The sequence below is a fragment of the Podarcis muralis genome, chromosome 12, assembly GCF_964188315.1.
Source record: "Podarcis muralis chromosome 12, rPodMur119.hap1.1, whole genome shotgun sequence".
In the NCBI taxonomy this organism is placed as follows: Eukaryota; Metazoa; Chordata; class Lepidosauria; order Squamata; family Lacertidae; genus Podarcis; species Podarcis muralis.
Genome location: NC_135666.1, coordinates 44,538,739 through 44,551,834, shown reverse-complemented (window position 1 = coordinate 44,551,834; position 13,096 = coordinate 44,538,739). Strand labels below are relative to the sequence as shown.

General features: G+C 42.6%; 1 protein-coding gene across 3 annotated transcripts in view; it reads left to right on the top strand.

Moving 5' to 3' along the window:
• Nucleotides 1–12,455, top strand: part of GADL1 (glutamate decarboxylase like 1) — a 96,656-nt gene extending 84,201 nt beyond the window's left edge. For all 3 annotated transcript variants that reach the window (XM_077916340.1, XM_077916339.1, XM_077916341.1), the window contains exon 15: nt 10,717–12,455. In XM_077916340.1, coding sequence (XP_077772466.1) covers nt 10,717–10,890 — 174 coding nt within the window. In that variant the 3' untranslated portion in view covers nt 10,891–12,455. The remainder of the gene's footprint in view (nt 1–10,716) is intronic.
• The last annotated feature ends 641 nt before the right edge of the window (nt 12,456–13,096 follow it).

Sequence of the window (13,096 nt, the reverse complement as noted above, 5' to 3'; positions counted from 1 at the left end):
TAGTTTTAATTTTCCGTGCTCTTGGTGACCTTCGTACTTTGTAATTGCAAGGTTTGATATTAGGAAGCCAGCTTTGCTACATTGTTAAATACTTTCTTGTTTAATTTTGCCCCATTAGGGTAATACAGTTTTAACAAGCAATTTTATTTTATTCGGTACATTTAAAAAGAAAAACCTGGTTTTACTTGGCTTTTGATCAATGTTAACTTGCTTTTGACATTAGATTTTTATCAGTCTTTTTAATGTTTATTTTTATGTAAACTGCTTAGGCGTTATGAGTGACTAAGTGGTATATAAATCCCGTTAAATGCTAAATGCTACTCGTATTATAGAAAGAGTGGTTGTGGCATGAAAACCAGTGTGTGGAAGAAGTAGATAGAGGTTAGAGCTTGTATTCAAGCTTCTCCTTCATGCTGAAGGAAATGTTAGGTAAAGGTAAAGGGACCCCTGACCATTAGGTCCAGTCGTGACCGACTCTGGGGTTGCGGCGCTCATCTCGCTTTATTGGCCAAAGGAGCCGGGGTACAGCTTCCGGGTCATGTGGCCAGCATGACTAAGCTGCTTCTGGCGAACCAGAGCAGTGCACGGAAACGCCGTTTACCTTCCTGCTGGAGCAGTACCTATTTATCTACTTGGACTTCGTGCTTTCAAATTGCTAGGTTGGCAGGAGCAGGGACCGAGCAACGGAAGCTCACCCCGTCGCGGGGATTCAAACCGCCAACCTTCTGATCGGCAAGTCCTAGGCTCTGAAGGAGATGTTGGCCAGTAGCTATTATCTACACACCTTTTCTGCATGTAGGAGGAGAAGGGAACAAGCACCCTCGTCCCCAATTGCCTCTGTCGCTCTCCATCAGTTTGACGCCATCTGTGTGCAGCAAGGAGCCTTCTCTACTTTGCAGGCTCGCTTTGTAAGCCTGGAGGACCATGGTTCTAAAACTCACAGGCTCCCTCCTCTCCCTGCAGTCATCTCATGGAGGCTGAACAAGAGGGTCATGCCAGCAGGGTAGCAAGATCTCTCTTCTCCCCCTCCTCCTCCTTGTGATGCTAATAGCATGACTAAAAGAATGCTCGAAGCACCCTTGTCTCCCAGCTTTATTTACCTGGAAGAGCAATTATATATCCTTCTAAACGTGGATGTGCGAGGGGTGTTATTGGTTTGCTCAATTTTTATTCTCTGTTTTGTGTTTTTATGCCGCGGAACACCAACGAGATCTTTTATTTTATTTACTATTATTTATTATTTTTCTTCTTGTTTTCATTATCTATTTTGTGTTTTTAATCTTGTATCTTTATGCCGAGATCTACGGATGAAAAGCGGTATACAAATGAAATAGATAAATAGCATGAAACAAGCTACTTCCACATGTGCTTCCCAGAGCTTTCTTCAGAAAGAACTGGAAGCATATAAATAGAACAGAGACGCCACCAGGATTTGAACCTTCCGTAGCCAAGCCCAGCACAATGTTCATTATATCTACAAATGAGGAAAAAGCTTCATAACTTCTTAAAAGCTGTTAAAACAAGTTGTTTTAAAACCATTAGTTCCATGTCATCGGTTAAGCCTTGAGGACTGGGAAGGATCCATAGCTCAGTAGTAGAGCACAGGTGGCGCTGTGGGTAAAAGCCTCAGCGCCTAGGGCTTGCCGATCGAAAGGTCGGCAGTTCGAATCCCCGCGGCGGGGTGCGCTCCCGCTGCTCAGTCCCAGCGCCTGCCAACCTAGCAGTTCGAAAGCACCTCCGAGTGCAAGTAGATAAATAGGGACCACTTACTAGCAGGAAGGTAAACGGCGTTTCCGTGTGCGGCTCTGGCTTGCCAGAGCAGCGATGTCACGCTGGCCACGTGACCCGGAAGTGTCTCCGGACAGCGCTGGCCCCCGGCCTCTTGAGTGAGATGGGCGCACAACCATAGAGTCTGGCCCGTACGGGCAGGGGTACTTTACCTTTTTATCTGTAATAGTCTCCTGCCAACCTAGCAGTTCAAAAGCACTTCAAAGTTCAAGTAGATAAATAGGTACCACTCCGGCGGGAAGGTAAACAGCGTTTCCGTGTGCTGCTCTGGTTCGCCAGAAGCGGCTTAGTCATGCTGGCCACATGACCCGGAAGCTGTACGCCGGCTCCCTCGGCCAATAAAGCGAGATGAGTGCCGCAACCCCAGAGTCGGCCACAACTGGACCTAATGGTCAGGGGTCCCTTTACCTTTTTTTATCTGTAATAGTCAAGTTAGGAAGGTCTTCTGCTCCCAGAAAGCACTGGGCTGCTTGATCTTATTCCATATATACAGAGCACATTGAAACTCATCAGTGCACCTAATGGGGCTTTGCTAATTTCCTTTCCTTTCCCAAGTCCTAATCCTGACTTTTGGCAGCTGCTTTTGGGCACCACAGGAGAATACAGCAGGATGGGCGCTCCTATGCAATATCGCTTTGGATTCCAGCCCTAGCGTTTTACAACCTGGGTTTCCTACGTAGTTTTTATTTATCTAATTGCAGTATTTCTCAAGTCTGCTTTCCGGTCACAATGTTTCAGGGCCGCAATTCCCCATATCGTAGCTGACAGAGACCAATGACACTTGACTGGTCATCTGGCTTATGTGCCTGGTGGTGGTGAAGTCAATGAGGTGAACCTGCCATCTTTGGGATTATGACTAAACACGTCTAAGCCAGAAACCACCACCACCCCCCCAATAAATGAAACGGGTGGGGCAAATATGGAGGCATCTGTTTCTTCCTCTTCATAACATCCAGTAGCTCTGAGGAATGTGGAAGCGCTTACAATGATTTTGACAAATGCCTTTATCTCTCCATTTTGTTGTACGATGCAGTGCAAGGGAAACTCTGGTGCACTCATGCGCAGCAATAATTTATTAGTGGTTTAGGGATGTGGGCCCAGAACAAATTCTAGACAAAAGAAAAACATGTTTGGGTTTTTACAGACTGCTTTGGCAAAAGGACCAAAGCTGCAATTGGGAGTGCCAACATTTGGTATTTCGTTTATCCCAGTCGGGGTGACAGCTGACAAATGACCTGGGTTTGGTTTTAATTACCGCTGGAGATGAGGGAGAAAAAAAAGCCTTTGCATTCATCTGCAACCAATTTCACAATACAAAGCAATAAACAAGCAAAGTATTTGTGGCATTTCACTGATTTTTTTCTCTTTTTAATGCCAGTAAATGAAAGGTGCAGTTTTAACACCGAGAAACAATGGCCTGTTTGGGGGGTTGTGAGGAGTTCCTAGGACTGAAATCAAGACCTATTATTTGGTATGTTGCTTTTGATTCTCTAATGTCTTCTGGGGGGTGCAGCTCTTTCTAAAACCATGCTGCCCTTCATTTCAATTAAATTTATCTCTTTCTTTTTTTAAAAAAAAAAGTATTCAGAAGTTATTAACGGAATCTGCCCTCCTTTCAATCATGTGAGAATGATGACTGGTGAAAGGGAGTGGGTAACTCAATTTTGCTGACACATGATGGTAGTGGTATCACGGGTTGCATTTCAGCATAGAAAAGCCTATGGCAGGAATTCCCACATATGATCGATTTGCAGAATGTGCAGCGGGGATGGGGACCATGTGGCCCTCCAGATGTGGCTAGACTCCCAAGTCCCATCATCCCTGCCACTTGGCCGCGCTGGCTGAGGGTGACCAGAGTCCAGCCACGTTATCCACAGAGTATACTGTACAAAGTCAGAATTATCCACAGAATGGCAGTGCTAATCATGGAAAAAAGTCATTACGTCTAGAAAGCCAATGTCTGCACGGACATGCAACACTAAACCCACCTTCCTCAATCAAAATGTGTGGATGTTTTGAACTACAACTCCCATCATGCCCCCTGCTAGCTAGAGGGCATGAGGTTGCCATGGTTTAGCAGTGTCACTCGCCACATTTCAGTTACATTCTCACACACTGAAAGACACAATGCAAGCAAAGCACAAATATCATCTACTACTACTACTACTACTACTATTAATACTACTACTAATAATAATAATTTATTATTTATACCCCGCCCATCTGGCTGAGTTTCCCCAGCCACTCTGGGTGGCTCCCAGTCGAGTGTTAAAAACAATACAGCATTAAATATTTAAAACTTCCCTAAGCAGGGCTGCCTTCAGATATCTTCTAAAAGTCTGATAGTTGTTTATTTCCTTGACATCTGATGGGAGGGCATTCCACAGGGCGGGTGCCACCACCAAGAAGGCCCTCTGGTTCTTTGTAACCTCACTTCTCGCAATGAGGAAACCGCCAGAAGGCCCTCGGAGCTGGATCTCAGTGTCCGGGCAAAATGATGGGGGTGGAGACGTTCCTTCAGGTGTGCAGGATCGAGGCCGTTTAGGGCTTTAAAGGTCAGCACCAACATTTTGAATTGTGCTGTGTAATATATGTGTAATATCACTTTCATGAAGACATCCTGAGAAAGGCACAGCCCAGAAATCGACAGAGGATGCCTCCTCTTTTTCTTTCTTTCTTTCTTTCTTTTTTTTTTTTTGCAGACCCTCAGAGGTCAATGAAAGCTCAGTAAATGCAAGAAATCATTTGCGGATTTCATTGACCCATTTACTACAGGATTTGTTTTGGTGTTTTTGTCTTGGACTTGGGAATGTCCTTATGATTGGCATCTACCCACAGTCCATTTCACAGCTGCAAAGTCTGCTATGAGATCATAGAATCATAGAACTGTAGAGTTGGAAGGGACCCCGAGGATTATCCGACACCTTGCAAGGCAGGAATCTCAGCTTAAGCACCCATGACAGATGGCCATCCAACCTCTGCTTAAAAACCTCCGAGGAAGGAGAGCCCACACCTCCTGCGGGAGACCGTTCCACTGTCCAACAGCTCTTACCATCAGAAAGTTTTACCTGATGTTTAGTCAGAATCTCCTTTCTTGGAGCTTGAAGCCACTGGTTCAAGTCCTACCATCCAGAGCAGGAGAAAACAAGCTTGCTCTTTCCTCCATGTGAGGTAAGAGCAGGCTTCCTCAACCTCGGCCCTCCAGATGTTTTGAGACTACAATTCCCAGCATCCCCGACCAGTGGCCCTGCTAGCTAGGGATCATGGGAGTTGTAGGCCAAAAACATCTGGAGGGCCGAGGTGGAGGAAGCCTGGGTCAGAGACTTGGGTATTTCAGTGACAGCCTCCAGAACTTGTAAGCTCTCAAACACAATGTTTAAAAATCATGTTACAGAGCGAACAATTTTTGAATCACATTAGTGATATATATATTGAGAGAGAAAACCCAGTGCATACAAGTGAATAGTAAGAGAACCCATACAAGTAACACTGACACACACTAAGTAGAATAGGAGAAGCATAACCACCCGACCCCCCCCGCCACTCCCCCTCTCCCTTTTCTTCCTTTTTTCTTCTTCCTAATTGTCTAAACCAATTCATAAACCAAAAACTCATACACTGACCACTAATAATGAAACATACGTTGTAGATATTTTTCCACATTTATTTTGCTATTTTTGTGATAGACAAATGACATTGGGGGGGGGGGACACAAAGCATAAGGCTTAGGAAAGCCAAGTAATACTTTTTCATTGCTCTTATGTAAAATAATAATAATAACAATAACAATAATAATAATAATAATAATAATAATAATAATAATAATAATTAATAATAATAAACAACTTTATTTATATCCCGCCCTCCCCAGCCGAAGCCGGGCTCAGGGCGGCTAACAACAATAAAACAGTACAAAAGTACAGCACAAACAACACTCTAAAATCATTCATTATAAAATTAATTCAAATCAAGCCACTGGCAACCATTGGGCCAGAGCTCCGCGAAGATTGCCGAGGGAGGGAGTCAGGCTGTGCCCTGGCCAAAGGCCTGGTGGAACAGCTCTGTCTTGCAGGCCCTGTGGAAAGATGTCAAGTCCCGCAGGGCCCTGGTCTCTTGTGACAGAGTGTTTAATAAATAAATACTGGCAATCTCCCAAACTTTTCCATCTTTTCAGTTTGCAAAGTTCCAGAGCACATCCTACAAGGTGAGCATTTATCTATCACTGTTCCTCCTGAGAATCTCACTAAGCCACAGGGTTGTCCTCAAGCAGTAAACTGAATATTGGCATGTAGGCCAGCAAAATGTCCCCAAATTCAAATTAATGTAAGCTTCTGCTCCAAAATAGGTCAAGAATAAATTGCTGTTCCTGGACCTAGGTCAAGTAGGTCACTAGGCCAAGTTCCTATAAATTTCAAAACAAGGACACGGGGAAGAAACTTAGCTAAGCCACTTCAATTTTTACATGGGTTTTATTTAAAGTACTATAGTATTTAGGTTGTGCAACAACATTGCTTTATGCAAATCCCCATTCTTCTGTATAGGAACATCTTTTACGAAGAAAGCAAGCTATTGTTGAGATTATGAACTGAGCAGCAATATTATGAACATGTCTGGGATAAAACACAAAAACAAGGTTTAGGTTACATTCATCATCTGAAGAGAGAATGTTATAGCTATTCTTATTCCTTTTAGAGGTGTAACTTACCACTTCAAACAGCCCAGTGACACATCTGGCTGCACAGAAAAAATGGTAGAAAAATTCTTTTTCCAGTCTAGTGAATTTTTCTACAAGGCTGGTTAAGGGGGCGAAAGGAATTCCATTAGGTATCAACCATTCTAATTATCATTTTCACTTGTCCATATATTTTCCAAATTTATCCCTAGTTCTTTTGCAACACACGTCTTATTAACAATATCTGCTTTCTCTCTCTCTCTCGTATTTTCCCTTACTTTCAAAATTGAAATGAATATTCGGGCCGTGTATAACATTCTATATTTTGTGTTCATTGATTCGTGCTTGTGTCATGTTGTGATGTGTAATTAATATCCAGAGAGTGGGTTGGCCTATAATAAAAAAAGCAGGACTTACCGCACAAGCAAATCGAAATGAGCAGAGGCAGGTTCAGGTGAAAACATGCCATCTTTTGAATCTAACATTGATTTCAAGCCAACATTCACTTGCACATTAGATATTAAAATAGCGAGGGATGTGTGTACAATATGATAGGTTGGGAAATATATTGAGTAATTTTCTGACATTTATATTAAAATTAATTACCTGGGCTTTATCAAGTGAAGTGTTTCTTTGTTGCAGGAGAAATAATGCTATTAAGTAAAGGTAGGCACCGTCATATTTATCGTATCGATCGATCGGGAGATTCTGACACTGCCTTTTTGAGGTTGAGCAAATGAGTTTCAAAATCAGAACGCAGTATATTTGCTCATAGGAAGGAGCCCAGAGCAGGCTGTATTTTTTAGGGTTATATGGCATGTATTTATTTTCTAAATAAGTACTTGTCAGGCCAAGATTTCCAGCATAGTCCGGGAAGACCTAGATGTGGCTACTCTTGGGTGAATCTCTGTGCTATGATTATTCGTGGAACACCTATGTTTTCAACAACATGCCTGAGATCACATGCTGAAGCTGCAATCCTAAAAGCACACTCACTTGGAAGTGTTCCCAACAAACTCAGTATCCTCTGAGTAAACCTGAACATGTGTAAGATGGTGCTACGTGTCATTTTGGACTTAATTTGCAAAATGGAAGAGGCTGTGTCCTCTCCTTTCATGAAATCCTTCCTCCTTATCAGAAATATTTATATCTGAAAGTTGTGCCACGAAGAGAGAAAGGTTTGAGTGTATCAGAAGAATTTACCACCAGCTTGTTGCCTTCGTGAAGTGAATTGGGTTGTGTGTGTAAACCTGGTGAAGAACAAGGGAGAGGTTGAGTTATATACTAGTTTTAGTTTGTGGGGCGTCCTATCCAGTGGAATGGGTGTTCACCATGTCGCAAGACACTAGACAGGAACAAAGACTTGTGGGAAATAGGCTATACCCTCAGTTTTTCCTCCTATCTAGATGCAGACAGTCCATTCCTACTAGTTTCTGAACCCTCCTTTTTTTCTTTAGATTTCCCTTATTCCCGTTTTAGTTTTACAGTTCTTTGTCTGCACGTTGTGTCTCTCCCCACAAACAAACCCTTTCATTTGCTCTCTATGTTTGGTCGTTCTGCTTATTTGCCACCCTTCTTTTATTCCTTAGTTGTTTACTTCCATTGATAAATTCTCCAGAACCGGTGCCCTTGCCGCAGTGCCAAGAGCCGTGCGCTCTTTTTCTTTCCCTCAACGGCTGCCACCATTTTTCTGGGGTCACAACTGTATTTATTTATTTCGTTTTGGTGTGTGTGCTACTTGTGTGACTGCTGGTGTGGCATTCGCATTCTCTTGCTCTGATTTAAAAACGACTTGGCCACCTCCTCCCAGTTCGCTGTTTTAACACGGGCAACGGAGTGAGCATTCCTATTACATTTGCCTTTGAAATTGAGCCCTGACTGAGTGCCTCCTGGTTCGCTTTGGCGGTGACGGAGTGCCTGCCCTCGTCCTTACCCTCCTGGTGTGACAGGGAGTGTGTGTCTAGCTTCTGTTTCCCCCCCACTCCTGGTCCACGGTGTGGCAATCGGAGTTGAGTGGTTTGGCACGAGGCTTTTGCCCCCTTCTTCTTCTGGTCCACGGAGTGGCAAACAGAGACTTTTGGGTCTGAATTTCTATAATCCTCCTCCCGGTCCACGGTGTGACAAAAGGAGTTGAGTGTTTATTTGGTGAAAATCAGAGGCTGTGTGTTTATGTGCGTGCATCTTTGCCGTTTTAATGGCCGCCATGGAGGAAAACTGACTCTTTATTTGTATCCTTTCACCCATCTACCTTAGGGGTTAAAGTTTCCAAAGCAACCTTAGGTAGGTGGATTAAGGCCTATATTTCCATGGCTTTACGAGTCCCTTAAATTACCCCGTCCATCTCACATTCTGGCGCATGTTGGACATTTGTAGGCCAGCCACCTGGTCGTCATCTTCCACCTTTACCAGACATTACAAATTGGACCAGCTGTCCTCAGCTAAGGCAGCCTTTGGCTGTACAGTGCTCCAGCAGGCATTATAGTCAGCGTATTGCAGAGATGGGACCCCCCCCCCAAATTGGTGACTCCCTTATGGAATGTCCCATTCCATTGGCTACGACACCCCACTCCCAAAACTACACTTCTTGTAAGGCCAGTTGTTCTTTTTCATTGACACGCGCACATAAATCTAAAGCAGCATTGCTTGTTTTGAAGAGAGATTGTATCAGGGAGCAGAATCTAACCCTTGTAGTTCTCATTTTCAAGTGATATGTTTTAATCCAACATTTCTTTCTCGATACATTAACTAATTGAGTAACTTGTGTGTATTCTTTTGACTGAAAAAAAACAAAGGTAATAACAAAATAAGCAGTGCGCCAGAAATTTTGTTATTCTATTTTTATTTGCATTTTCAAAAGCGGCAACAGAGCATATTTAACCCCCCTCCCCTCCCCTCCCCCTATCCCACTTACAACTTCATACCAAATACAGCATGTATACATATACCATATGACTTCCCTTCCACACTTTCCCCGATTCCTTTGATTTCTACTACTCCGCATAATCCACATCTTTTTAATCATCCAGTTTGTTATCTATTAAATACTCCATCTATTTCAACTCTGGTGGATTTACTCGAGACCCGCTAAGCTATGTATTTGTCTACACTAGTTCTTAAAATATTCAACAAATATTATCCCTTCCTCCTTATCTTTGTTTTCTCTTACCCTGTTCATCAGACTTAGCCACTTCAGCATATTCAAGCATTTTACACTGCCATCCTTCCTTGGTGGGAACTAGACTTGTTCTCCAGCTTGGTGCCAATAAGGTTCTAGCTGCTCGTTGCAAAATTGTCGTTTTCTGCCAGTGACAATGCAGATCCACAGTGAACTATTTTGAGCTTTGTAACGTAATGGGTTGGGTATTAAACAGTGAGCACCTCTTGCTTTTGAACATGTATGCTTCCACCCATAATGGGGTGTCATGTATATTTTATTGCACTTGATTTATGTTTTATAATTTTAATTTTAGCTGCTTTGTTGCACTTCCCCCCTCTCCCTTTATCTAAACCATAGTTTTTAATTCTGCTAACTGACATGAGGCATGATCCTGCCAATGTGATGTTGTGCGCACATCTCCCTGTGTGTGGGAGGGAGGTCGGTTTCTGGGTTCGCCAGCCAGCCAGGATGTGTTTGTGGGACAGAATTCCATATGTAGAATCAATGTGGAAGGGGGAGATTTGGTTGAGCAAACAAGCAGAGCCTAAGATTTTAAGGAGGCCAGTACAAACTTGCAGGTTCTTATCAAACCAAGCATATGTAAGGTTTGATACATACATGTGGATTCTTCCCTGTGAACCACCCTGAGACCTCTGGGTATAGGGCAGTATATCAATTCTATTATTATTATTATTATTATTATTATTATTATTATTATTATTAATTCTCCCCCTTCTTATTTCATTTCTTTTAAAGGATTTCGACCCTTTCTTGCCTACTTGAGCCCCTTTACAGACTGTTGCTTTGTACTACTTTGCAGGAGAGCCAGTGTGGTGTAGTGGTTAAGAGCCGTGGACTCGTAATCTGGGAAACTGGGTTCGCGTCTCCGTTCCTCCACATGCATCTGCTGGGTGATCTTGGGCTAGTCATACTTCTCTGAAGTCTCTCAGCCCAGTCACCTCACAGAGTGTTTGTTGTGGGGGAGGAAGGGAAAGGAGAATGTTAGCCGCTTTGAGACTCCTTCGGGTAGTGATAAAGCAGGCTATCAAATCTAAACTCTTCTCTTCTTCTTAATATATGACTCCCTTCCTTCCTTCAGGTTGCACCCATCATTAAAGAGAGATTGATGAAGAAAGGCAGCATGATGTTGGGCTACCAGCCGCATCGTGGCAAAGTCAACTTCTTCCGCCAGGTCATTATCAGCCCCCAGGTGAGCCGAGAGGACATGGACTTCCTGCTCGACGAGATTGACTCACTAGGCAAAGACTTGTAGTTGATGCTTCACAGTGCTAGGCTTTCCTTAGTTGTGCAGAGTTTACGGCATTGTCGCCCAACCTGTGGCCTTCCCAAATGTTGCTGGACTACAACTCCCATAATCTATGACAATTGGCCATGCTGACCGGGGCTGGTGAGAGATGGGGTCCGACAATATCTGGAAGGCCAAAGGTTAGCCACCCCCCTACCCAGTTTTCTGGGAGTAAGCCTCCTTGAACTCTAGGGGACTGAACTTTGAGTAGACATGTCTAGGGTTGTACTGTAAGAATGTTTGCGACATGAATGGTATTAGACCATGTAATTCATAGATAAACGCCCAGATGGCTGAAGCCACTGCCAGGAACGCCTGGAGAAGTGGTGGTCAATTCTTTGTAGCCTTGCTTGTAATAAAGAGCCGGTGCTTTTCAAAACTAGACATTTTGTGTCTAACGTTGATATGTCATTGGCTGATAACTGAATGCTAAAAATGGGCCCCCATTAACTGCTAACATATATTGTTATAAATTAGTTAAAGTGAATGGAGTTAAGCCATCGCCAGGTTTAGATCATTGGGTATTAAGTAAAAAAAGTACCTTTATATGCATTGTGAAGATTAGATGTTCAGGATTGGTGGGCTCTACTTATGCAAGAGTTTTTTCTTCTTCTTATGAACTAGGAAATGAAGTGTTGTGCACTAATTACCATCCACCATTTTTTCCTGGAAGCATCCAAAATGTTACATACAAAATACTGGGTTGGGGCAAGACTAAGTTAATTTTACTTAGGTACCATTAAAATGGGGGGGGGGGGAGTGGGTGATGATTTCAATGGGATCTAAGTTCATCAAGTGTGATTTAGTCTGAATCCATCCCATTGTAATTTACATGTCATTCTTTTCTCTTTTTATCTTGGGTCAGAGGGACTGTACACAGTTTCTAAGAGTTTGTATTAAATTTCTATTGCTAAAACATCAGCAAGGTATTTCTTAAGCATTTTAGAGGCCTATTGAAGTTAAATAAATTCCACGTGTGTGTATATATCTCCTAGAGTTGTATTTTTTTATGCTGTGTGGCTATTTAAGGTAAGGATTACTGTATTGATTCATCCACTGGTGTGTTTCTAAAGATGTAAAAACTATCAAATTTCACTTGAGCAGAGTATAAATGGAGGGATTACACTAAAAAAATAATATAGGTGTGTAATAAGTTGAAATTTGTCCATAATATTTAGAGACATAGTTTTACAGTAAAATACTTTTTGTGAAGCTGAAAAGACCCATACTAGGTTTAATCCATTCTTTTCAATTTGTTTATTACAGTGTGTTTTAACCAATTGCTTTGTAATTCATGGTCTTGTTCTTCCATTGCTGTATGTAGAAGTTTTGCTATATTTGCAGGCATGGTGTAATGATTAATTTATTAGAGATCTGTATTTTACCTTCTTCTGTGAGATCTATGTGATGATACGTATAGTGCATAACAAATTGCCTAGAAGTGCTTTTTGTAGCAGCACATTATGTGCAAAATATGTGTGTTCTTAGTTGAATCTTTGAATAAAAAGGCATTGATAACTCTTAAAAACCAATCCAGACTATTTCTTCTTTTAAAAAAAATAAAAATGGAGCTTGGATCCTTGTTAAAGAGGGACCTCACGTATCTCTCCGCTTCCCAGAACTAGTTTTAGGCCTGAGTAAGCCCCGGGGGAAGTTTCCTTCTGATGGACCCCTTCTTACCATTTAATTATTAAATCAATTTATATATACCGCCCTGGTGTGCTGGCGGTGAGCCTGCTGTTCTCACTTACCTACTCAGAAGCTATTTTGTTGTCTTCTTTTGTAGTCCCCACTCAGACAGGAAGCTCAATGAGTTGTGATGATAAAACGGGAAGATGGAAGACCATGTTTTCCACCTTGAGCTCCTCGCAGGAAGGTGGGGTGGAAATATATCAACAAATTCTGCTCAGTCCCTTTGTCAGCTGGCTTTCCGTCATTCACTGCAGGGGAGAGAGTGCATTCTTCACCCCTTGGTTGTACCTCCATTTAAATGTCTGGAACAGACCTTACGGACAAGCATGGATGCTCTATACCCACAGTTCAGATCTTGCGTGCTTCCAAGGAATTGCTATGCCTGCTTTTGCTGCCCTTTATGTTGCCAGACTTTAACCCACCAACATGAGCAAGGAAATGATGTGTAGCTTAAAAGGTAAAGGACCACTGGACGGTTACG